Genomic DNA, 27,786 nt, shown 5'->3' with positions numbered 1-27,786 from the left:
TTTTATAATAATAATTTAATAATACTTTTCAAAATTTTTATTAACCCAAATTAACTATTAAAATTTAAATTGGGATGTTACAATTCTCCCCTCCTTTTAGAAATTTTGTCCTCAAAATTTAAAATTAATAACTATTAACTACTCACTTAATCAAAAAGACGAGGATAATCACGTCGCATACTGTCCTCGGTCTCCCACGTAACATCACCTGGAGTTGTGCTCTTCCAGATTACTTTAACCAATCTAATGGTCTTATTTCTTAATTGCTTGTCCTTATAATCCACAATCCTTTCTGGTTCAGCTCTGAATGTCAAATTCTCCCTGAGTTCAATTTCCTCGGGTTCAATTATATGGGAAGGATCTGGTTGATACTTTTTCAGTTGTGACACATGGAATACGTTGTGTATTCCAGCAATTTGGGGTGGTAATGCTACTTGGTACGCTACTGGTCCAACTCGTTTTAAGATCTCAAAAGGCCCCATAAACCTTGGTGTCAACTTCTTAGCCTTAATAGCTCTTCCAACACCAGTTACTGGAGAGATTTTCAAAAATACATGGTCACCTACTTCAAACTCAAGCGGTCTTCTCCTCTTATCCGCATAACTCTTTTGTCTACTTTGAGCTGTGAGTAATTTTTGCTTGATTAAAGCAATCTTTTGGGTAGTCTCATCAACAATGTCCGGCCCCAAAACAGTTCTCTCACTTAATTCTGTCCAACACAGTGGCGATCTACATTTTCTTCCATACAATGCCTCATAAGGTGCCATCTGAATGCTAGAATGAAAACTATTATTGTAGGCAAATTCAGCTAATGGCAAGTGACTATCCCAATTACCTCTAAGCTCAATGGCACAAGCTCTTAACATATCTTCAAGAGTTTGTATGGTTCGTTCCGTTTGCCCATCGGTCTGGGGGTGGTAAGCAGTGCTAAAACTCAGACGAGTACCCATGGCTTCCTGTAATGACTTCCAAAAGTTTGATGTGAATCTCGGATCACGATCAGATACAATATTTGTCGGCACTCCATGCAATCTCACCACTTCTCTTATGTAGATTTCAGTTAATTTTTCGAGAGAATACTTGATATTAGTAGCCAGAAAATGAGCTGATTTGGTGAGTCGATCTACGATTACCCATATAGTGTCATGACCAGAAGATGTTCTAGGCAATCCTGTAATGAAGTCCATAGAAATGCTGTCCCATTTCCACTCTGGAATATCAAGAGACTGTAGCATCCCGGCTGGTTTCTGATGCTCAATTTTGACTTTCTGACAAGTCAAACAACGAGTTACATGTTCAGTTACATCTCTCTTCATCCTTGGCCACCACCAACCACGTCTTAAGTCATGATACATCTTAGTTGCTCCTGGGTGAATGGTATATCTACTCTGATGAGCCTCCTCAAGTAAGATATTTTTCAATCGAGTATCATTAGGCACACACACTCTACCTTTATATCTTACGACATCATCATCGGTCACATCAAAATGTTCAGCCTTTCCAGCCCCAATCTCTACCCTAATCTTATTCAAATAATCATCCTTCTGTTGCGCAATTCTAATTTCTTCCCAAAAATTATTCTCAAATTCAGTAATATGTAGAGCAGCCAAACGATTTTCGACTACTTCTACATTTACTGCATGAAAACTACTCCATAATTCATGTTCTCTGACCATCATGTGAGCAGTATGTACAAGCTTCCTGCTCAGAGCGTCGGCGACTACGTTAGCTTTCCCTGGATGATACTTCAACTCAAAGTCATAATCCTTCAAAAACTCAATCCATCTGCGCTGTCTCATGTTGAGCTCCTTTTGATCAAACAAATATTTTAAACTTTTATGATCACTGAAGACTTCAAAAGAAGAACCATAAAGATAGTGCCTCCAAATCTTCAAGGCAAATACCACAGCAGCAAGCTCCAAGTCATGAGTAGGGTAATTTTCCTCATGAGGTCTCAACTGTCGAGAGGCATAAGCCACTACTCGATCCTCCTGCATCAATACACAACCTAAACCTTTCTTAGAAGCATCAGTATACAAGGTATAAGGAGCAGTTGGAACAGGTAAGGTGAGCACCGGTGTGGTGGTCAACCTCTTTTTCAGCTCCTGGAAGGCAACTTCACACTCGTTCGTCCAAATAAATGGAGCATCTTTCCTGGTCAACTTAGTCAAGGGCATTGCAATTTGTGAAAAACCCTTAATGAAACGACGATAGTAGCCTGCAAGACCCAAGAAACTCCTAATCTCTGTCACACTTCGAGGTTGCTCCCATTTCATCACTGCATCTATCTTACTAGGGTCCACTGCTACCCCTTCTTCTGAAACAACATGGCCTAAGAATTTAACTTCTTTAAGCCAAAAATCACATTTGCTCAACTTGGCATAGAGCTTGTGCTCTCTTAATATCTCCAAAACAATTTTAAGATGTCTAGCATGGTCCACCTCATCTCGAGAATAAATAAGTATGTCATCAATAAAGACTACAACAAATTCATCGAGATAAGGCCTGAAGATTCGATTCATATAATCCATGAAGACAGCTGGGGCATTTGTTAACCCAAACGGCATCACTAGGAACTCATAGTGCCCATATCTAGTTCTAAAAGCAGTTTTAGGGATATCCTCTGCTCTAACCCTCAATTGATGATACCCTGATCTTAGATCAATCTTAGAAAACACCGCTGAATTGACTAATTGGTCTAACAAATCATCAATTCGAGGTAAGGGGTACTTGTTCTTGATGGTTACCTTATTCAATTGTCTATAATCAATACACAATCTAAGGCTTCCATCTTTCTTTTTCACAAACAGTACCGGTGACCCCCATGGCGATACACTCGGTCTGATAAACCCCTTCTCTAACAACTCTTCAATTTGTCTCTTCAACTTAGCTAACTCCGATGGAGACATCCTATAGGGTGCCTTAGAAATAGGCCCCGTACCAGGTACGAGCTCAATTGAGAACTCAACCTCTCGTTCTGGAGGCAAACCGATCACTTCAGTAGGAAAGACGTCAGGGAATTCTCTCACTACTGGAATCTGATCTACACCTTCTTCAATCTCTGCCTTGATTGAGAAGAAAATCATAAAAGCTTGACAGCCCTTTCTTATACACTGTTCTACTTGAGCTGCAGACAATAACATAGGACTTTGGGACTCTATAGGGGTTACAGTAAGAGCTGAGAGTGACACACTCTTTTTCTGACAATTAAGTACAGCTCCATTTGCAGACAACCAATCCATCCCCACAATAACATCAATCCCAGACAAAGACAAACAAATGAGGTCTATGGTGGTCTTTCGACCCTCATACTCAACCTCTACATTTAGACATGCCTTAGCAGTCCTTACAGTCAAACCAGCAGGAGTAGAAATCTTCACATCAAAAGGTAAGGTACACACAGGCAATTTACATCTTTTCACACATTCATCAGACACAAAAGAGTGTGTAGCACCCGAATCAAACAAAGCACAAACATCATTATCAAGGATTCGGATTATACCTCTGATAGCATTAGGGTTATTAGCAGCCTCTGGCCCAGAGAGGGCATACACTCGTGCTGGTACTGTAGGTCTCTGATCATTACCCCTATTTTGGTTTGATAGCAGAATCGAGCAATATGACCAGGCTTCTGACAGATGTAACAAACCCAACAATCACCAGAATGAAACTTCCCACACTTACTGCATGCTTGATTACTAGCAGCACTAGGAGTAGGATTAAAGGTAGCTGGGCTCCTATAGGACCCTTGACTTCCACTCTGATTCCCTCTGTAGCTCTGGCCCTTATGATAGTAGCCCTTCTTCTTCTGATTTCTAAAGCCTCCAAAGATTTGACTGCTCCTCTTCTCTACTCCACCAATGGGTCTGGTGTGGATAGGGGGCTTCCCATGAGGTTCTTTCCTCCTCTCTCTATCAGCTTCTAATCTAGCCTCTCTCTTCCTCCGAGAAACTATTCGAAGCTTATTGCACATCTCACTGAATGTCTTGATCTCAAAAGGGGCTAACTGTTCCCTTAGATCAGGCCTCGCCTTCTCTAGTAATCGTTCAGCCATCCACTCCGTGTCTTCATGTTTCTGGAGGTAAGTAGAGTATTTAGATAATTCTGAGAATTGTTCAATAAATTCATCCTCATCTAGATCACCCTGACGAAATGCATGAAACTCAGCCTCCTTTTCTGCTCTCAGTGCAGTAGGAAAATAATTCTCGAACAATATGGCTTTAAAATCTTCCCAAGTAAGAGAGGAATCATCCTTCGGTCCTGATGTTTCCCACCATTTCTTAGCACTCTTCTGTAGTAGGAATATTGCCAGCTGCACCTTTTGATTAGAAGTGCACACAACCATACGAAAAATACTCTCCAATTGATCTATCCATTCTTCAACCACCGCTGGCTTAAGATTTCCATCGAAAGTAGGAGGATTAAACTTACGAAAAGTACTCCAGATCTTTGTGATCGTGGATGTCTGTTGGTCAGAGTGGAGACTCACATTCTTCGGACTAGTCTCATGGTGAGAATAGGAAGGTGAGCCTTTATCAGCAGATTGGCTCGCATTAAATACCTTGGTATGGCTTCCTTCTTGTTGGCCATTTCCCTCTCGGTTGGAATTCTCCTTATATTGTCTTAAAGCGGCCAATTCTTCTTCTTGTCTCTTCATGCGGTCACTAAGATTATATAGTAAATCCATCATTTGCCTCATAGTTGGCTCATCCTGCCTTAGTTGTGACTGTATAGGCTCGCCCTGCCCGATTTGTTGCTGTGTGGGCTCTGGTTGTGGCAGTGAAGGTATGTCATTTCCTATTGGCTCTATAGAATCACCGGCAATTTCACCACCTCTCCTAGTTTTGGACACCATCTCTCCCCTCCTAAAGGATGGAAGTCACATAATTAAGTTAACACTAATCTCAAGACAAGAAAAATAATGGAGAAGTATTATGATTTACTAATGTATATTGCCAATAAACTAGGTTAATGTATAACAATTTCATAATTTATAAGAATTTGAAACATGTAGCTCTGATACCAAAAATTGTAACACACTAAATTTTTTTTTAAATAATTTAACTCAACCATAGTTGGGTTACAGCCACCCAACACATTTTTATATCAATAATTTCGATATAAAATATTTTATAATTGGCTTCAACTCACACACTATAACATTTCAGATAAATTTTTACCTCCCACATGCCATTAGGCTAAATCACATTTGTCCATCCTTATACTCCCAACAAGTAAACTAAATCACATTTGTCCATCCTTATACTCCCAACAAGTAAAATAAGCAATTTAGTCAATTTTCAACACAAGCCAGTTATTTGGCCTTATAATCATGCCATTTTAACCAATCCAAAGTAAACCAAATATTAAAATTACAGTCATCCAAATTGTACCAAAAATATAAATAGTTTGAAAGACATGATTACATTTATATATTCATATAATTGACAATAAACAAAAAGCCCTAATATTGGCAATATAACACATTATAAATCATAAATTAAATACCCAAAAGAGACAGTGGATCTATACCACTAAGCCTCTGGGACTCCTCCACGTGTCACTCGTGGCTCTTCTCCTGAAAATTGTTAACCACATAATGAGACTCAAAAGTCCCAGTAACCAAAGCCAATTTATGATAGTGTATACAAACAGTTAAGTGTGTACTTATTAAGTGAAAATTAAAAATAATATAATTCCAACAAATATAAGAAATATTACAATACACACAAACAACCATCCTTATATCCCTCCATTAACCTCGAGCCGTAGCCCTCACTCGGTGCTAAATTACCCGGCCAAAGGTAGATTAGCCCAGCCCTTACAAACCACCTATTGAGCTCCAATAGGGGCGTACCACGTGGCACATAAATACAACAACAATAGCAAGTCTCCCAACACCTCCCACAATAATCAAATAAATTTATAATAATATTGCACAATTATATAATATTGCAAAAATTTATAATTTTCTCAATAATCACCCAATGAACATGAAGTAATACTAATCATAAATTAAAAGCATGGTTACCTTGTGGCTTTTTCAATAAATTATTCCTTAAAATTTCTCTCTCACCACAATCTTCACCAGTAATACAATCTACAAATAACATATTATTTATAAATATTAGTTTCAATTTTTGAAAATAATAAAATAATTCTAATAATAGAATTAAAAATATAACATAATTCCTAATCTCAATCTTAATACAAATCTATAGTTAATACTATTAAGTAAAATTTTTAACTCCTCTTTTAATTATCAATAAACATTAATAATCTAAAAATCAACTTCTAAATTAATTTCTATTATCAAAATTTTCTTTTTATTTTATAAATTCGTACCTAAAATACTCAAAAATTAAAAATTAAGTCTCTAGTTTAGAATCATAATCCTATAACCATAATAATTCATTTCTCATCCCAAATAATCATCTAAACCTCAATAAATCAACATATATTTTCAGATCTAGTTTAAAATTTGATCCATAAGCCACAGATTCAAAGATCATCAATAAATTTATACTCTAGAACATTTATTATACTACTGACAACCTCAAAAATCATATTTATTCAACATAAATTCATCCCTCTTCCAGATCTTAAATTTTCTACCACTACAAACTCAGAAACTAAATAAGAAGGATGACTAAGAAAAAATTTTAGAACACTTACTTAGTCTTGAAAAGCTTAAAATCACACCCTAAATATCCTATTAAAAACTCTTACCTTAAAAATTTAGATATTTCGCACCGGCAACTCGCTTCTCTCCGCCTCAGCTCGCGCGCAGAATGAATGAGGAAATGAAGGAAGGTGAGTTTTTATAAAAATTCAGTGGGTCCCACACATTTTTTATTATTATTTCTTCTTCTCTCTCCCCCTTTTTTTTATTATTATTTTATATTTACTATTCATGCGGCGCCGAAAGCAAATTCGTTTTCTCTTCTTCTTCCTTTTTTTTTGGCATACCTTTTTTTTTATAATAATAATTTAATAATACTTTTCAAAATTTTTATTAACCCAAATTAACTATTAAAATTTAAATTGGGATGTTACATGGGGATAAGCGCTACGGCGCATGATGCTAATTTTACAGAATTTAGTCATGATTTGATGCAAAAAACAGAAGAGAAGAAAAGGAAAACAGATGAGACATGAATTTTCTCTGCTAAGGCACGATCTAGGAGAAGATTTGAGAAGGTTTAAAGCTCCAAATCATCCAAGATAAGATTCTTAAACCCTTTTTCGCCTTTCCTCTTCCATTTTCTCAAGGATTTGAGTTAGCGTTTGAATGAGGATGATGATTTCAATCCATATAGGTTATAGGTCTAAATCTATTGACTCAAATGGAGTTAATAGGAGTTGTTTAGAATATGTAAACCCAGTATAAATGAATTTTGATGTCTTGGGTTGTTGGGCACCATTAATATTCAAAAATTTCATTTATTATGGGTGGTTAGAAGATTGTGATGTCATTAATGGGAATTTAATAGTTTATTAATGTTATTAGGGACTAAAGGTAATTAATAAATTTAAGGGATAGGCTCAAACTCTTATGAAATGAATATTGGGCAATTTATAAGTGAAGATTGAGGGTTTAATGCTTAAGTTGGTAATATTGATTAAATTCAACTTGGTTGATTGTAGTTTTGGCTCTTGGTTACCTATTTGATTGAGAATTTAAGCTTGAAAGCTATTATATTAAGGGGTAAACCTTTGACCTCTTAAAGGTTTGAGGTAATCGGGGGAACCCTGTCTTGGATAGTTATATGTTAATTGATTCTTAATTATGAATGTTACATGTATGGATTGATTTTCAATATGAAAGCATGCATTAGTTTCAATAAGTGTATGAAAATTGAATGCGCATAACGTTATTTTTGGTTTAAAGTGCAAATGTGATATCAAGATATTTTTGAATTATGAATATGCATAAGTATTTGGGAAAAATATATGTGATGTTGTGTTGAGATAAATGTGTGTTAATGAGAAATGAATTTTTGAGATAAGTAAGAATAATGTTGAGAAAATCATAAGAATGCATACTTGTGTAACGCACAGTCATGAGCACAACGTGATTATTGTGATAATGAGTAAATGAAAATGAAAACGTGAAAATGGTTGAGTATCATAATATGGCATGATTAGTAGGTAGAAATTCACCTAGGATTAGGAGTAGAAAAAATTCATACGATATTTAGGCTTTCCTCTAGTACATGGGGGTATAGTCTTATCCCACAGTTTGTTGAGAAATTATCCCATAGTTTGTCGAAAGACTAGAACATAGCTTTCTCTACTAGTTCAATAAGAAGAATAGCCTAGAATATAAGACACCCTGGAGATTTGATAATGGGGGGAAGTCGTGGTTCGAGAGTGAGTCATGTGATCTTTGGCCGAGTCACGCCTCACAATTGGTGAGCTTAGGTAGTCCAGTCACACGAACGGAGCCCTAATTAGTGTTATAGCCCACGATTTCAATCTAAAAAAATAAGAAGAATATAAGGTTGGTTGACATGCCTATATAAATATATAACATGTCACATATGTTGAGTTGTGGCAAATCACATGAAAAAGGGGTCATGATCACATATATGAGAATATGGTGATAATGTACCTAGTGTATGAGACAAAGTTGTTAATAATGAGAACTGAGAGTTATGATATGTGTGAGTATGTTTAAGTACTTGTTTTCATATACATATGCTTGGTTTACAATTGATATATAATTGCATGGGGTAGGTTTTACCTTGGTTACTGAGTGGCAAGACTCACCCCTCTTCTTTAACACTTTTTAGGCTCTAGCTATGGTGCTAAGAGGGACAAAGCTACCGAGGCCTAGAAATTTGTGTATCCTTTAGTATGCTTCTTATATCTACTTGTTCTAAGTAATAAAATATCATTGCCAATTCTAGATTACATGTCATCACACTTACACTATTTTATTATCACAAATGTCTGATTTATATTTTAGGCCTTGAGACGTATATGTTTATAGGGCCAAAATACTAATACAAGTGTAAAAATGATGTTTTAAACATATTATAATGATTTTTGATGCAATACAATGGATATTTACCTCCCCTTATATTTTTAGTAAAAAGGGTTGAGGAGTGAATTTTTGTTATACTGTGATTTAAGTGTGTGTGATGTGTTATACTGATAATCCTTAAGTCCAATGAACATGATCTAAGTGTTAGGAAAGGCTTTTGGCACATGTTAAGAGTTTTGGACACCCATTTTGTGTGAAAATTGTGAAAAGTCGTTAAAATATATTTGGGTATCCAATTTTCTAGTATGACTTCTTTTAAAAGTAAAACCCATGCCATTAGCTAGTCTATATAAAAAGCTTCCCGTGAACACCTAGATCACGTCATTCAGAAGTCAAATGGAGAATCGGGATGCGTCGAAAGTTCCTTAATTTTGCTATCAAATAATAGTATAATCTACTAAATTTCATTTAACAAGCCATAACACATGGCACTTAAGTTGCGATATGTGGCACAAAGAGAAACATGCCGTGACACAACATGCACAAGCTATGGCATATTGCCCTATTTCACAGCACATGAATTATTTTCAATTGTTTTCATTTTTTTTCACTCCTCTGAGATATTCCATGCTTCTGTAACCTATATGTATAACCCAATGGTATTAAGGTTGGCTACAACTTTACTAAGATAGGAGAGGTTGGGGGCTCAATTTCTAAGAAGGTTCTAAAATATCTCTTTGATAGGATAAAGAATAACCCATGTACTACTATGAAAAAAGTCGCACGTGGGCCTGTGAGGGGACAAGTGCTAGCACCACATTTGCCAGCATAAGGGGCTGGGGGTTGTGCTATGACATATGATAAGACATGTTGATTAGTTCTACCCGAGTCAGCTGGACATGCAACAAGATCCTTCCATTGTTATGCCACTATTTTGATTTGGGTATAAAATTGAACTTTTACCTTTTCTAAATTGAGCACAACATTTACTTTTGAGAGGGGCTAAGGGGAGATCGATTAAGCTGAAAGAAATGTAAAACTCAAGGAAAGGGAGGGCTTCACCACAAAAAATTTAGATCACCAATAAAAGATGCCTTTGACCTACTGAAGGAAGAAAATGGAAAATGAATAGAAATAGTAACATTGATTCCAACCTGCCTCATATTATTTCAGTATGAAAATTTTAAACAAGTCTACCTTTATAACATTATCTGGCACTAAGTATAGGAAGTCTATTATATGGCCATCCTCTTTAACTCTCAATATCTATACATGCCTTGGCCAAATAGGAACTAGATAAGGGGAATGGGGTAAGAATATGTAAATTCAAGGAGAGGGTCACAGCATAGTGTAAGAAATTAGTTTTTTAATTAAGTTCTTGCAGCTCATTTTATTTGACAAAAGAAGATAAATTATAATATATATGAAAGGAGACATGTATCACCTGTTGAAAAAAAAAGAAAAAGAAAAAAGCTACACACATGTATGCATGTATTATGGTGACTTCCATAAAATCAATCAATGGCTCTGGCTCTTTGTCTATCACATTAGAGATCAGTAGAGCTAAGAGTTAAAAATAAGCATACTTGTATAGAAATTTATACATCAAGTAGCATATTGTGAAAAAGAATTAAGTCTTATAAAGGTGTCCAACTTTCGATTAAAAAATGATTTGATCATGAAATTAGTACTATTAGTTAGGGCTAAGAGAAAACTATGTGTAGACACATAAATCATCTCAATCGAATGATAGTTGGAGAAATAGGGCATGTTAGAAGTTTTCCTCAAAAGTTATCATATAATAGCTATATGATGTCCAATTTTATGCAATATGCCGCAACGTATGAATAGAAAACAACATACACGTAACATAAGCCGCCGCGCACCCTATATCATTGTATTATTTTATTATTTTCAACTATTTTGCAATGCATTAATTTGTTTATGATTCCATTCTTCTGCATACATTGTGAACTCTATTTTATGAATGACAAAGGTGCATTAGAGTGTTTTGATCTATGAAAACTTGGGATATCCTCTTGATTACCTTGAATTTCAAAGATTAGTATTGTCTAAGTAAGGAGTTTTACAAGGGCCTTGAGCCTAGATTTAGACATCATCCAAGTTGAACTAATTGAAGTGCTAACTCATGACTCGAACTTAAACTTGTCAATGGCTTTGGACTCAAACCAATGTCAACTCGAACTAGTAAGAGGGAAAACTTGAACCTATTAATGGCTACTCAAACTTAAACTAATGGGGAGGAAAGAGGTGACTTAAACTCTAGCTAATGGGAGGAAGATAAAGGGAGAAGGGAGGAAAATGGAAGAAGAAAAACCTAAATTAGTACTCCAACCTATAAATGGTAAAGGATAACGCCAATGCAACAAAGGTCATTTGGTTAGGGGGAGAGAGACAAAAAGGTAGGGGAAAGAGGCAAGAAAGAGAGAGACCAAAGAGATGAGATGACTATGGCAGAGGGTAAAAGGGGAGGATGTAACATATTAGAGATTAATTAGGAAGTAAATTAATTAATATGAAGACTTGATTAATTAACTAAGGTTAATTAAGGTTGGTTATTGGGTTTAAATTGCCATTTAGGCCTATTAGGTTTAAGGAGGTTTGAATTAAGGTTTAAAAGGTTGTTGGGCTAGATTTTGGCCTAAAACCTTAGGATTAGTAAAGTTGCTCATTTCTTATTATTCATCATGGTGAACAATACTTCTTGCCATGGTGAGCTTGTCATTGCTTGAAAATCAAACAAAATGAGAGGTTTAAGGGTTTTATCTAGTGGGTAAGGAGCTGCTCCGTTAAGGTTTCGACCAAGAGAAAGATTTTAAAGTATTTTAGGACTCTTTTAGCATTGGGTGAGCTTCATTACCTCTTTTCTACCTCTCTTCCTCTTTTTTTTTTTAATTTATGGGGTAGTTTGGTTTTATAGCTAGGGAGTAGTTACAGCTACTCTTGGGTTATAAATGAGGCTTTTTAATGCTATTTAATGTTTCTATGCCTTAGTTTTCATTAATGACAGCTTTTAGTGCCCATAAAGAGAGGTTCAAGATTAAACCAAGTTTAAGCTAATGTGAGGTAATGGCAATGGTCATTAGGCTTATTAAAGCTTAAATAACCTAATGGAAGTTAGTTTTGGCATTAAAATGACTTAAATATGCTTAGTAGCAAATTAGGCTTTAATCATGATTAAGGGGTAATTAATGATAATTAATTATTAGTGTTGTATTTGATGATTTTATGTGTATAGTATTTGATGATTGGGGGGAAGCTCCCTTCAAAATCCAAAGTTATAATATAAACTTATTACGTATAATTGTGGCTGTAATATAATCTTCTAGATATATTATTAATGTGAATAAATGTATAACAGGGATTTATTATAAAATACGTACTATAGATAATGGTATAGGAATGGCATTGTGATTTAGGCATGTTTACATGTGATGTAATGGTGCTAAGAAATTTATGCTAATAGTTTGAGCTTGGATTGGTTATGATGTGATGAGATGATGTTGTGTGCTAAACGTATATAATTTGCTTGTAAGTTATTTAGCATGAGTGAAATTAAGACATGATTATGATGGTATATGACTGTTGATCATGGTTCTTAACTTATAGCATGCTATAAAATATTGTGTATGAGTAAATTGTATGATAATATGTGGGCATGCATGTGATGGTTGAGATTTCACCCTAGATAGCTGAGGGCTAGACTTAGAGAAAATCCATGTGGTGTAGCCTTGACTGAGTTTGCACATGACGGTTGGTGAATATAATTACTAATGTGCTCAGTATTGCCTACTACCTACGGATGTGGCATGGGTTAGGCACAACGCTTAATATCACTAATCTTAGATTGAACGATATGAGTTAGGCAACTTACGACATCCTGAAATTCGAGTAAGGGGAATTTATTGGTCCAAGAGTGAGTGTGGAAGCCTTAGTCTTAATAACCCTTCATAATTAGAGAGTAGGACTAGTTTCAATCACATAATCTAGTCCTATATGGTTCAATAGCTTATAGGTTTAATCAGAAGATATAATAAGAGATATAAAGTGGTTACATAATCAGGAGCATAATACTTATGCAAAGCTTGTTTTATGAAGTGATTTGCTTGTGTATGCTATTGGTTGTTCTAAATGTGATAGTCACACTTTAATATGCTCTCTTTAAGTTTCTTAGTTATTAAGATGGTTTGATCTTACTCTCATGACCTAGTGTTTTCTAAGGGACAAGAAGGCGAAGGTAAAAAGAGATACTTAACTACCCAAGAACTAGAGGATAATTTGTAATATCTCTAGTTAAATTATTGTGAAATGAGATTGTTAGTTTGCCAACTCTAGGACAAATGCATAATTCTGTATATGTGAGAATTATTTCATTTACATAAGAGCCTGAATATGATCTTAGGCAATTTTGTAGTTGTTGGCCCTTATTTTTAAAAAAGGGCCAACCATGCAAATGTGTGGGTATCATGACAATTTGTTAGAAATTGTGCCATAAAGCTAATCATTATACTATACAGATTGTTATTTAATAAATTTTTCTTTTGTAGTCATATCAATTGCATGTTCATTATGATAATTGTGTCCTTGGATACAAACTATAGTGATTATCTTAAATGTCCCTAATCAATCATCTATGAGAGATAATAGATGAAACAAGACTAGTATGACTTTAATTAATTATAAAAATATAAATCAAAGTGATAAGCATTTGAGAGAGTACAAGGTGTTAGACCAACCTGTTATGAAAAAGCTGCATGGTACAAGTCATAATCTTATCTCATAAATAATCATATCACTAAGCCATTTAACTTGAGATTATCATAGATTCCTACATGATAACTACTGAACTTTGACCTAGTTAAAAGTCACCTTTGACTAGGTGATCATAAAGGCTATGATTGAGTTTAGTAATATTCATGCAGAGGAATATGAGTAGTCAAGATGTAATTTTTTCCTCATGTTAATTGAGAGTATTACTGGGCCCCTTGATGAGTGAGATTGAGAAAATGTATAGCCATACTACAATAGAAAGAGTTTTTCCATTGTTATGTCAGTTCACTCAGAGATCGAGAAAGTAATGGTCAGGTAAATGAGAATGACAATTTCATATCTCATACTTGATTGAAAAATCGTATGATAAAAGGGATGTGATATGGTTATATGATAGGTTACATTGAATCATTGATTCCTATATAAATTGGGTAGTTACAATGTTTTGCTAGAGGTCACTTATGACTTGTGGGCTAATAACGTAATTAGCATAATGTTAACTTCATATGGGCCTACAGGGTTACACACAAGAATAGCCCAACTCAAGCTATAATGTCTAAGTTTATTGAATCTAGAATATGTTTAGATTCAATTAATATAATATAGGGGGAATGAATTATATATATATATATATATATTTGAATTTTGAATATTTATTTGATAAATATTTATATATATTTATATGAAATATAAAATTCAAAGTAAAATTTTTTATATATATATATATATTCAAAATATATATGCATATTTATATATGTATATATGATATATATATATATATATATATATCTTACTATGGTAGCTTTTATTTAGTCTTCTAAATTTTTCTCTATATTCTTGAGGTTTTTTATTCTACTAATTTTTTACATTTCCTAAAAATGTTGCTTCTATTAACATATTTACAGTGTTTACATCTACATTTTTTTTCCTATTAATGCTATTAATGTTGCTTTTCTCCATTCTTCTATTACTTAAATATTGTTTAAATTACAATCTAAATTTAATCATATTTCTAAATTTGATATTTGTTTACTTTCATATTATGCTAAAGGTGTGGGTGTAAATTCATTATCTTTTGATATATTAAAAGTAGCCTGAAAAGGTATATTATTACATTCTTTTTTATTTGAATTTATAAAATCTGTTTTATAATATTGTTCTCTTTCATCTAGTTCCACCATTCTTTCATCTCTATGTTTTTTAGATATTCTACTTGATTCTATATTTCTATTATTATAGGATGGATCATCTAAATTTGGTGCTATAAAATTTTGAGGTATTCCATATGGTTATTGATCATGAATTATGATAAAAAAATACATACATGTATTTTTGTGTATACATATATATATATATATATATATGTATATAATATAATATAATATGTATATTTGATATATATATATATATATATATCTCTATATATATTTAAATATTTATTTAATAAATATATATATATATATATTTATTTATATGAAATATAAAATTCAAAGTATAATTTTATGTATATATATTTTCAAAATATATATGTATATTTATATATGTGTATATATATATTATATTATATTATGTTATGTTATGTTTTATGATGTTAGTTTTAAATTTAATTTTATGTGACAGATTAAGTCTAATAACTAACATGATATCAGAAAATATCATCTCAATTCTATAGTTTAAATTTATAAGATAAATTTAAATATGATATTATAGATTTTATTTATGAGATAAATTTAATCTAATATTTTCATTAGCTCATTAAAGGAAAGCAAAACCCTTATCTATAAATAAAAAAAGGGATGTGCTTAATGTTTTTTAGGGAGTTAGAAAAACTCTAATGGCAAAACATTTTGAGAGTCACAAAACACCTTAAAGAAAAGAAAACTGATGTTCAAAGACAAACGGACATTGGGGGCACTAACACATTGTTTGAGTTAGAAAGTTGTTCATGTGGATATCAATAAAGGGGGAGGATCTACATTGTCTACTCCTGAGATCTAAACTTTTGAAGAGAACACACGTAAGAATTCAAAATTTAAAAGGTAACTTTTTTATCCACCTTTACTTAAACAAGTTTGTTTGGTCCACATCGAGATAGGGATTTAAAATTTCAATCTTCTACTTGCCTCCCTATCCAACACAATTATGGAGCTTGACATGTCCCATTTCGATGAGGAATAGAATGTTATGCATCTATATGCTTGTGTATGTGAATGTAAGGAATTAAGAGGGAAGACGCTCTTATTGTGCAAGGAGACTTAGTACTCAGGTTAGCACATAGTGTTCGAGGATCCTTATGTTGTTTTGGGATGGTTAGAGGCTAAATCCTATAGCTTAGTCACTTAATCTTAAGTATGTGGGTGTTTATTTCACACTAATATAATGCTTGTGTGGAAAGTTGTGGGATTATGAAGTTTAAATAGGAGCATGCTATCATATGAGTTTATCAACACAGATCTCGCTATGGCAAGGTAGTCATTAGTTGCTACTAGGGCTACACAAAGGACTGGACGGCACTAGACTTCGGCCCAACCTAAAGTGTGGTCTCTTTTATGAAAATGACTGAGTTAGGAAACTTGTAGTTTGGTCTTATCTAGTGATAACTAAAAATTAACAAGACCAGACTTGGTCCATAGGACTGAGAGACTGATTCTATTAGTTCAGTACTCACCTAGCTATTTTTTTCCTCTATAAGAGGCAATAATCCATTTCAACTTAATAAATTTAATTAAGATAATAAAATCACTTATAATCATACTAAATCCAAAATCATTTCCAACAATGAGAAAAAAATATTCCAGTTACAATTCAAATGATTAAATTTATAATTTCAACAAAAACAACATTCAACAAACTTCTACATTACAACAACAAATTAGAAACAAACTTAACAAATTTTCATGCAATCATCTCTTTAGCGTCAATTATACTTGAAACATTTATTAAAAAATTAATTATAATTATATTAAATAAATTAATAAGACTAGACTGGACCAAGCGGTCCAAATGTCTGGTCTCCTGTCCAGTCTAACCCAAAGAAATAGTCTAGTCTTTTTAATATTTTTGATATTGAAGGACCATTATTTATAAGGACCGAACAGGACATGACCATTTTAGGTTAGATTGGGTTAGATTATATTGGAAGACTTACGCACAGCCCTAGTTGCCACGTATGGTGCCACATGTGTGCCACAACAATTATGACTAAGTGTTATTAGCTGCTACAAGTAGACTCTTAAGTGTGGCAAGCTGATCTGGTGAGACCTAGAATTATCTTTTCTACTCTTTAAGTTTTGATATATAAATTTTCTTTACTCGTTTTTGCTTAATTTTTAATTATTCTGAATACCATATTGACTAAATATGAGATTCCAAGTCTAATCTATTTGCTAAAAGTTATATAAACCTTGATCGACTCTTCAATTAAGAGTTTGATTAGAGAGTGTGTCGTGGGTTAATTACAAAGGTCATTACAAAGGACGTGGGCAATTTGGTCTAAAGATTTTTCAATATCAAGGGATAGTGGTGTTGGATAATCCTATTTAAATGAGATTGTGATTGAGTTTAAGTTTCTCATTTCCTCCTACCAAACATAAAAAGGTGGTATTAGCCAATCCTAGTCCCCATCCCATCTCTTCAATTCTTTTTACTAAACAAGGCTGTAGTTTCACCTTACACTGCACTTAGTTTGGCTTTCACAAGTTGCATCATCCAAATCCAAGTAATTCACCGTCAATCTTCCTCTAGCTCTCATCTCCTTAAACTTTATTCTTAAGCTCTCACTACTAGATCTTAGCTAGCCTCATAGCTTTCAACCTCGTGGTCTTTCTCCCCACCTAGTCTCACATCTCGTAGCATCCATAAATTTCAAGCATACAAGTATTTTGAAGAAAGAATTTATGATTTCAATTGCTTGCAAAAAAAAAAAATGCATTTATAATTGGTTATATTAGTTTTTTTTGCTATCTTTTAGCATAAAAGTATACAATTAATCTTGTATATTCAACAAAAAATGAAGATAAATAAATGTTGGTTTTGTTTTTAATTGACAGAATATTCAAATAGACAACATCTAATACAAATCCTATGTATTTTGTGAAATTTGAAAAATAAATTAAAATGTCCTTAATTCATCAATAATATTGCACATCCGATAGACCCTATAGATTATATCCATATGAATAATAAATTATAAACTATTTCATATTATAATTTGGTAAATTGACCTTCATGCTATAAAGAATTTTTTTTTTTGCCACAATACTATACTTTCAATAATATTTACTTGAATGCTATAAACTAAAATTCGATTTAATTAATACCAAGTTTCAAATTTTTTTTAGTCTCGGGGGCAAAATAGAACTTAGTTTCTATGAAGCCAAGTTCTATTCAATTAAAAAAGAAAATGTTAGGCATCTTTCTCACCTTCTCTCTCCTTAGCCAAGTTCACAACAATAATAAATGTCAATATTTGTCTCAACTCCCCCACTCATCACATTTGCCACTTATCTATTTTTTCCAGTTAGGACAATGACTCCTGTCATTTGTACAAAATGTTACCACTTACAAAACAATTCTCCCTCTCTTCATATGTATATTGAAGATGTAATATAATTACTGTGATAAAAATTATATAAATTTTAAATAAATACTTATTCAATAATCATAAATAATTTTACAAAGATAGTGTATATTTTTAAATTTAAAAGTACAATTAATATGATATAAATAAATATGAGAGAGAGAGAGTGTGTGTGAATATATAAACACACACACACATTATTATTTTTAATTTATAGAATATTTTCTTGAATAAAAATTTTCAATAATTATACAAAATTTTAGAAATAAACCTTATCATTTATAAAAAATTGTATGAGATAATAAATTAAGATGTAGATTCAATAACTGTACTTAATTACAGACAATGAGTATTTGTATTATTCAAGCTGTTGAAATCTAGATCAATGATTCAGATAAACTCACTCACTCATTTATTTCAAGTAGAGTACAAATTCATTGTTATTGATTTGGATTTCAACAGCTCAGATAAGGTTTATTTCTCAAACTTTGTATAATTATTGAAAAGTTTTATTGAAGAAGATATTTTATAAATTAAAGAATAATACACACACACACACATATTCATACTTATTTATATCATATCAATTGTAATTTAAAATTTAAAAATATACATTATTTTTGTAAAAATATTTATGATTATTTAATAAGTATTTATTTAAAATTTATATAATTTTTATCTCAATAATTTATATTACATCTTCAATCTACATATGAAGAGAGGGAGAATTATTTGTAAGTTGTAACACTCGTACAAATGATAGGAGGAGTCGTTAACCCAAAAATGTGGATTCGTTACGTAAATGGGGAGAGAGGGAGGATGAGATAGAAATCAAGTTCTACGTAGCCCTGGGACAAAATTTTTTTTGGATCTTGGTGTTAATTAGATTGAATTTTAATTTATAGCATCAGGTAAATATTGTTAAAAGTGTAGTATTGTGGTAAATAAAATTTTTCTTTGGAGCATGAAGGTTAATTTGGCTTATAATTCCTAAAAAAATTTCTCAATTTTAGCTTCAAAGAAAAAATTTAATTTAATTTAATTTATTTTTTTTGGAATCAGGGTAGGGAGCTTGTTGGCCGAAAGAAATAAATTAGGGAGCTGACATAATAAGGAAAAATAGGTTAAACGGTCGGTTGATTTTAACGGTTGGGAGATTCAAATTCGAACCACCTCCCCCCTAACATAGGAAAGCCTCGGAAAACTTTTGAAGCTTTTTTATCTTGCGAACTTGAACTCCTGAACTTCTTTCCGCGAGAAATAGCTTTCTTAACTGCATCTCATAGTTTGCCAAAACTCTCGTTTACATGGAGCAGATCCCATTGAACACATTTCAGCAAGACCTGGAAACCCTAATATCAGATTCTTCCGATTCGATGGTTTGCGACCCCAGTTCAAGATTAATTCCAACTGGGTTTAGGAGATCTGACAGCTCAGGTGACAATCTTGGAAATATATATATATATATATATGTTACTTTACTATTCTTGTTATTTTGGATTTATCTTTGTCGAAACTGAGGTATGAGGCCGACAATGAAATATAAATTACGAATTCGCGAGAAAGAACCCTACGGAAATTGTAAATGCTTCTTGTCTTTCTTGTCTTTCTTTTTTTTCCACAACTGCTCGGAACACGTAACGGGTTTCATTCCACTGAGTAGAAACTGATTCACCTTTAGAGATTTAGAAGAAATACAATTGAGTTCATGCCGTCCCTTTTCTCATATCTGACTATTTGAATAGTTTTGAAATGTCCGAGTCTGGGAACTGCAGGTCCATCCAGCTGTTTTGTATTTCAGTGACAACAATTTTTTTACTCACTAATTAATTGGAAATTGAGAATAACAATTGTTTAAGTTTTGGTTGCAAAGCATTTATAGAAGATTATTGCAGACCAAAATTTTCATGTTTCCATGAGTCTTGCTGAAAAACAAAAGCCAAGAGGCATGAAGAACTTCAAAGACCGTTAGACTTCTATACTTCTCTGGAAGATCAAATATTTACTTCATTGTCATGGCTTTTTGAAGCAGAGGAATATGTGTTGTTCGTAAATGCCGGAGGGGATGCTATAAATGAAGCAGATGGGGGTTTGACTGTCATGGGCGACTCCTTCTTTGAAGGTGGGAATGTTTTACGTACTGATGAGCAAATAACGGAGGCTGGAGACTGTCCACTTATCTATCAATCAGCACGGTTAGGAAATTTTTGTTATAGATTTGATAACCTTCCTCGGGGAGACTACATTGTTGATCTTCATTTTGTCGAGATTATTAACACAAATGGACCTAAAGGTATAAGGGTGTTCAATGTGTACATCCAAGAAGAAAAGGCAAGTCCAACTTTCTTTCTCACCTCTAATGTTTTCTGCTGCAAAACACTTGTAAAACTAAAATTTGTTTTATATCTTTAACTTTTCCCTTTAAAAACTATGTCAGGTTCTGTCAGAATTAGATATCTTTGTGGTTGTGGGAGCCAACAAGCCACTACAGCTGATTGATTCAAGGGTGTCTGTGAAGGATGATGGTGTAATTCTCATAAGATTTGAAAGTATCAATGGAAGCCCAGTGGTTAGTGGGATTTGCATTAGGAAAGCAACAAAGGAATCAGGTATTTCCTGCACTGTTTGATTCGTATCCACAGTGTGTGTTTTTCTGCATGTATGTTACTTGGCAAGTCATTGTGTACTTTGTGCTTCAAAATTTTACTTATCATGTTTTGCTTCGTGATATTCAAATAGTTCCACAAGTGACACATGATTCCATCAAATGTAACTATTGTGCTGGGCAGATTGAAATTCCTTCATCACAGGTTAGAGGCCAACCTAATAGGTTGTGGCAGTTTGAAACTTCACAACATTTTTCTTATCTTGTTTTTTCATTGGAATGTTTCAGCTGAAATCTATGCAAACAAAATCTACTGCAAAGTATGAGAAGAAGATAGAAGAGCTTGCCATGCAATGTCAGTTGAAGGCAAGAGAATGCCACGAGGCATGGATGTCATTAACTGCAACAAATGAGCAATTGGAGACTGTCAGGATGGAACTCGACAATGTGACATTTAAGACGCTCTCTCTTGGTATGTTTTGTAAGGACTTTCCTACCGAGAGGGAATGCAGTTAGAATATACTAAAAGTTAAAGTTGAACCACTTAGTTTGAATTATTGAGATGTGTTTATGCGGGAATTTAAAGATCTGATTGCGCCAATTTTAAGCATTGCTTAAAGTTTTAGCTAATTTAATGAAGTCTGGCGCATCTATATTGATATTGGCACTAGTACTCGATTTTATTTGATGTTTTTTTTTTTAAACCTAGGTCACAGCATTACTAATTAGCTAAGACCGTATTGTCAATTTTCTTCTTAGATCAAACTATGGAGAAACAAGCTGAAAAGTTAAGGAATATTTCTAGCAATTATGACCATGATAAGAAGAAATGGACAGAAGCAATCAGAAGTTTACAAGAAAAAATAAAGGTAAACGATGGCAGTGCAGAAAGGAATTGTGTTAAAAAAATAGTAGTTGTATTATTATTTTTATATGTAGATCTTAGAAGCATCTGAACCTGATTTGTTTTGCAGTTGATGAAGAGCGAACATGCTCAACTTTCCTGTGAAGCCCATGAATGCGTTGATTCAATCCCTGAGCTAAACAAAATGGTTTTTGCAGTTCAGGAATTAGGTATGCTTGAGTTACAAAATTTAATATCCATTCTAGTAATTGAAGATTTTGAGTTGCGATTCTTCACGCTTTTTGGTTTTGAATTCATCTAATTCATACAAAGGGACTAACACAATCTTCCTGCAGTTAAGCAGTGTGAAGATTTTAAAGTGAAATACAATGAAGAGATGGCACAAAGAAAAAAGCTCTTTAATGAAGTACAGGAGGCGAAAGGTATGTTCTGTGCTCATGTCTACTAAAGATTTATTGTCGGTTGACTCTGTTCAAATTATTTGATGGGAAATATAGCTAAAAAATTTTGTTATGCATAATAGGGAACATTAGAGTTTTCTGTCGTTGTCGTCCAATGAATAAGGATGAAACCTTAGCTGGGTGCACAACAGTTGTGGATTTTGATGCAGCAAAGGATGGTTGCCTTGGAATTTTGACAGGTGGCTCCACCAAAAAACCTTTAGATTTGACCGAGTTTATACTCCAAAAGATGATCAAGGTATACAAATATAGTAGAAAAAACAAGTTTTTTTTTCCTTCTCATTTACGCAGTTAGGCGTTTGCTAACTAAGGACTTTTATTTGTTTCAACAGTTGATGTTTACTCTGATGCTTCATCAATGGTAATCTCTGTGCTGGATGGCTACAATGTTTGCATATTTGCATACGGGCAAACAGGAACAGGAAAGACTTTTACTATGGAAGGGACAGAACAGAACAGAGGAGTAAACTATAGGACTCTTGAACACTTGTTTGAAATTGCCATGGAAAGGAGTGAAACATTTGCATATGAAATTACTGTTAGCGTGCTTGAGGTTTATAATGAACAAATCAGAGATCTACTGGCTTTAGGACCATCATCAAAAAAGTATTGCTATTATTTCTTTCGTTTGATTTCAATTTTAGTATCCTAAAGCTTTTTCAAGTATGATAGACAATGTAGGGGCACTTGATCTAATCAGAAATTTGATGCAGTTGAGATCATTTCTTTTGAATTGGTTATTAGGCTGGAGATAAAACAAGCCTCTGAAGGGTCTCATCATGTTCCCGGTGTTGTAGTAGCCAAGGCTAATAATATTGAGGAAGCTTGGAGCATACTGCAAGCTGGAAGTAATGCTAGAGCTGTTGGAAGCAACAACGTTAATGAGCACAGCAGTCGATCTCACTGGTACTAAATCTTTTGCATCTTTTTCCCGCTGCACTAGGAAAGGCATATTAGCTTATACATGTGTAACGCCGATATAAATGAATTTTGTTTTCTTTAATGCTACTTTCGATGTTCGTTTGTTATTTCCTCAGCATGCTTTGTATATCGGTAAAGGCAAAAAATTTGATCAATGGAGAGAGTACCAAGAGCAAGCTTTGGCTTGTCGATCTGGCAGGCAGCGAGAGACTTGCAAAAACTGACGTGCAAGGCGTGCGACTTAAGGAAGCACAGAATATCAATAGATCTCTTTCAGCTCTTGGTGATGTGATATCCGCTTTAGCAAGCAAAAGTAATCACATTCCATATCGGTACACTTTACATCCTTACTCATTTTACCCTTTGCTCTCCGTAATATGTTTGTAAGGTTTAATAGTGCTATTCATTTCTGGGAATTTCAGGAACTCTAAATTAACACATTTACTTCAAGACTCGTTAGGTATGCTAATCAGTTCTCCTTTTGCTCTTCTTTTGCGTTTTCAGGAGTGGGGATCTAGACCCTGTTGCCTTTTCCCCTTTTTCACTCTTGGTAGGATTTTAACTTTGGTAGTATTTGTTGCAACATATTGCAGGAGGTGATTCCAAGGCTTTGATGTTTGTACAAATAAGTCCTTCGGACCAGGATTTAAGTGAGACTTTGAGCTCATTAAATTTTGCAACTCGAGTGAGGGGAGTTGAAATGGGTCCTGTTAAGAAGCAAATTGATACAAGTGAACTTCAAAAGACGAAAGCAATGGTAGGCTTCTGGTTTTTGCAGGAAATTTTACGTCCGAGTTATATTTCCCCATGCAATATAGAAGATTAATGCTTACTTCCTCTTGCGAATTGATGTAGCTTGAAAAGGCACGAAATGAGTGCAGAAATAAGATGAATCCATACGGAAACTAGAAGAAAATCTGCAAAACTTGGAAAGTAAGGCCAAAGGCAAGGATAATATTCACAGGAATCTACATGAAACGATTAAAGAGCTTGAAGGACAAATTGATTTGAAGACTGCCATGCAAAAACAGTCAGAGAGACAAGTTCTTGAATTGTCAAACAAATTGAAGGGAAAAGATGAAACATGCAATGATCTCCAACATCAGGTTGCTCTTTGCATATAAGACTGATATCTTTTATTTTTATATACATAAGAGCGCCATCACTTTCTTTTATAGCTGATCGCCGATTGTTCAGTGTGGTTTTGGTATTGGACTGGACAACTTATCACGGGGAAACCCTAATGACCCACAGAAGATATACTATTAGTAGCTAATAATAATTCAGTTACCGGGTTACTCATCAGTGATGGCTAACCACAAATTTATCTCTGTTATAGATCAAAGAGCTAGAGAAAAAGCTGAAAGAAAAATTGCAGTCTGAAACAGCAAGCTTCCAACAGAAGGTTTGTTTTTACCTTGGGGAAATCAGTCTTTCATCCCTTTCCGAATCCTTGAAGAAACTTCCTCTGTTTGACTGAACCAATCACAATCATATTCCTAATGTTGTGGAAGAAAAATAAGAGATATATTAAATTCACTTGGCTACTCAAACAGGTTTGGGATTTAGACATCAAACTAAAAGAGCAGGTGCGAGAGTCTGAGTCTCAATGTGCCATTTTAAAAGACAAGGTAGCCAATGACTGGTATTTGTTGTATATCATGTATTTTACTTCTGTCTTTTTAAATACCCCTCTGCATGTTCTCGACTTTACTCAGGTTAAGGAGCTTGAGAGGAAACTGAGAGAGCAGGAACGGGATTCAGAGAACTTGCTTCATCAAAAGGTACCTCTAAAGAAGAAATTTAATTCCGTTCTATATTAAATTTAAAATGCTGTTTGATGTCAGCTTAATTCAGAAAGCATAGATTAAGAGGTAGCTGGTTCGATATTCGTAAATTGTTATATGTACACGCGCGCGCGCAGATAGAGATATAGTCAAAAGGAAGTTGAGGCGACTATTTACACCTAATGCTGCATGGCAGGTAAAGGAAGTAGAGGATAGGTACAAAGAGAGGGAGCTGAAGTGGCAGCAACAAGCTCATTATTCTGTTGATGCGGTAAAGGCCACTCCTGACGAAGGTAAGTATAAAAGCTGCGCAATAGAGGACTATCCAAGCGAGAATGAGCCTCAAATTCTAAGGAGTTCAAACTCAGTAAACCACTCGACAAATCAAGGTTCTGCTGCTTCGTTGAGAGGGAACGACTCCATTAATCAAATGAGGAGTAAAAGAGAATTCAGAAGCATTGAAACAGAGAACAACTTCGTTGATAATAGAAAAGTCATGAGGAAATCTGACCCACCCAGATTAGGAAGATTTGGGAGGGCAACTAGGCCTGTAATGGCGGCTCCTCAAGCTCCATTGACCCACAAGAGATTTAGCAGAGACAGAGACCAGGTTCAGGGGATAAAGGAGAGGGACAGCAAGAAGAAAATCTGGTCAAGATAATAGCATAACCATGGTTTAGAGGAGTATACTCGCTCCTAGTGTTGTAGTTATATGTGAAGGTCTAATGTATGACCAGTAACATTGCATGTGAGGTGCAATTAGATTGCTATGTTTAACACAATTATTTGTGCTTTGTGACTATTATTAATAACTGTAACACTCATATTTATTTTTAAATATTTGAGCTTATACATCGTCAATTAATTTGAAGGGAAAATGTCTAATCAAATAAAGAAATATTTACATTTATAAAGAAATATTCCTTGCATAAAATTTCGATCATTTGTGAGTTGTAACTGTCAAGTTTATTTATGTGTATGTCTTTACTCTTCAGAGAAAATATGAATCTTCTGAAGTTTGAGGATCATAAATTTCTCTGATGTTTATTGATTTAAGTGTTTTCTCTCGTTTTTAATTCAACTGCTTTTGTCTGAAGAACACTTTCGCACCTGTGCATGCTAAGATAAGAACTTATGGAATTCTATCATTGATCCAATTGTCAAACTTGTTTATATTTAAGGAAGAAGAAAACGAACATGTAGCCCAGAGACATCATTGATAAAACTACATGCCTTCATAACAGGGCCTGGTTCATTAATTTTTATTTTGGGTACAAGAAAGCTAACCATGGGCACATATGTTAGCCCAACATTCTCATGAAAGTCATAACTTTTGCACCTTTGATTAACCTTTTTTTTTTTTTCAAAAAAAAATTTTTATTATTGAGAAGTCCTATAAAATTTACAAAATACTCTCACCTCCCAAATTAGTACCCAATTGTTAAATATCCTCTATCAAGTTGTAAATATATAACAATTTAAAATTTAAAAATATTTTGTGAATTTCATAAAATCTCTCAATAATAAATTCTCTTCTATAGAACTTATGTGTAAATTTTTTTTTTTTTTGTTTGAAGGTGATAGATATGAAAGGAAATTTATTGTTTGTAATTTTAGACTTTTCATATTGAATTTTGATTAATATAGATATGGTTATCTCTAAAAAAAAATAAAAGAAAAGTACACACAAGCATCATACAAGACATTTAAATATTATAAAATTCATTAACCAATTCAACAAATGAAAAAAATATTATTTTAATTGTCATTTTCCTAAATAATTGTCCATTGTTGAGTTGTTAATGGATGTTGTAATATTTAGATATACTATGCGGATTTCTTTGGCAATCTATTTATTGTAGCCATTATATATTTAACTAAAAAGGCAAATCACAACTTGAATAATCACGCTTGAAGAAGTGTAATGGGAGAGAGTAGATAAATTTCAGCTTCTTAGTTAAATAAATATATTTTATTTTATTTTTTCAATTTTTCTCATTCTTTATTTCCTTTTCATTTTCCCCTCCTTTCATACCAAACAAGTGAGAGGTGAAGAGAAAAAGACAAATTGAAACTAAGAAGTGAGATTGAAAAGAAGTACGTGGGACAAAAAGATGAAGAAATGAAAATAATTGAGGGCAGAGGAGGTCCCTCATTGCTCCATCCCAAACAGAGGAAGAAATACTATTTTATTTTATTTTTTCAATTTTTCTCATTCTTTATTTCCTTTTCATTTTCCCCTCCTTTCATACCAAACCAAGTGAGAGGTGAAGAAGAAAAAGACAAAATTGAAACTAAGAAGTGAGATTGAAAAGAAGTACGTGGGACAAAAAAGATGAAGAAATGAAATAATTGAGGGCAGAGGAGGTCCCTCATTGCTCCATCCCAAACAGAGGAAGAAGACAAAAAATCTGGGTTCTCTCCCATTTCCCTTCTTTCTTTTATTTTTTAATTAAACCAAAAATTTAAGTTTCTTTTTTTAAATTACATTGTATCTGCACCAAACGGTCATTCTATTCCAATAATGCAACCCAACATATCTTCCGACACAGGGGAGGCGTCGCTATCAACTTATGTCTTTACTATATTACGGAATACGGAATTGAATAATTCAAAGGACTTGTGAACAATGGCTTTGACAAAATTTTTTATTTAATTTCCTTAATATAGAGAATGCTTATTCTTTGCTTGGAGATAATAGAATAAAAATACAGGAGGGAGAGAAGTTAAAAATAGATGTTTTCTTTCCCTATATTTGGATAAACAGATAAAATTAAATTGCATTATC

At 33.6% G+C, this 27,786-nt stretch overlaps 1 protein-coding gene across 1 annotated transcript; it reads left to right on the top strand.

Annotated features, from left to right (window-relative positions):
* Nucleotides 1-19,514: 19,514 nt before the first annotated feature.
* Nucleotides 19,515-25,863, top strand: LOC129322392 (kinesin-like protein KIN-14R). The gene is given in 21 exon segments (XM_054968722.1): nucleotides 19,515-19,796; nucleotides 20,392-20,690; nucleotides 20,797-20,968; nucleotides 21,099-21,169; nucleotides 21,253-21,436; nucleotides 21,724-21,833; nucleotides 21,939-22,038; nucleotides 22,165-22,251; nucleotides 22,353-22,484; nucleotides 22,487-22,528; nucleotides 22,623-22,896; nucleotides 23,035-23,196; nucleotides 23,328-23,543; nucleotides 23,634-23,671; nucleotides 23,805-23,968; nucleotides 24,067-24,097; nucleotides 24,100-24,317; nucleotides 24,551-24,616; nucleotides 24,768-24,842; nucleotides 24,930-24,995; nucleotides 25,195-25,863. Coding segments are annotated over 21 exon segments (3,102 nt in total). The 5' UTR covers nucleotides 19,515-19,666; the 3' UTR covers nucleotides 25,660-25,863.
* Nucleotides 25,864-27,786: the final 1,923 nt, after the last annotated feature.

Source organism: Prosopis cineraria, unplaced genomic scaffold (assembly GCF_029017545.1).
Source record: "Prosopis cineraria cultivar Desert tree isolate PC_DT_omini unplaced genomic scaffold, ASM2901754v1 PC10, whole genome shotgun sequence".
Classification (NCBI taxonomy): Eukaryota; Viridiplantae; Streptophyta; class Magnoliopsida; order Fabales; family Fabaceae; genus Prosopis; species Prosopis cineraria.
This window is presented reverse-complemented; position numbering and strand designations above follow the sequence as displayed.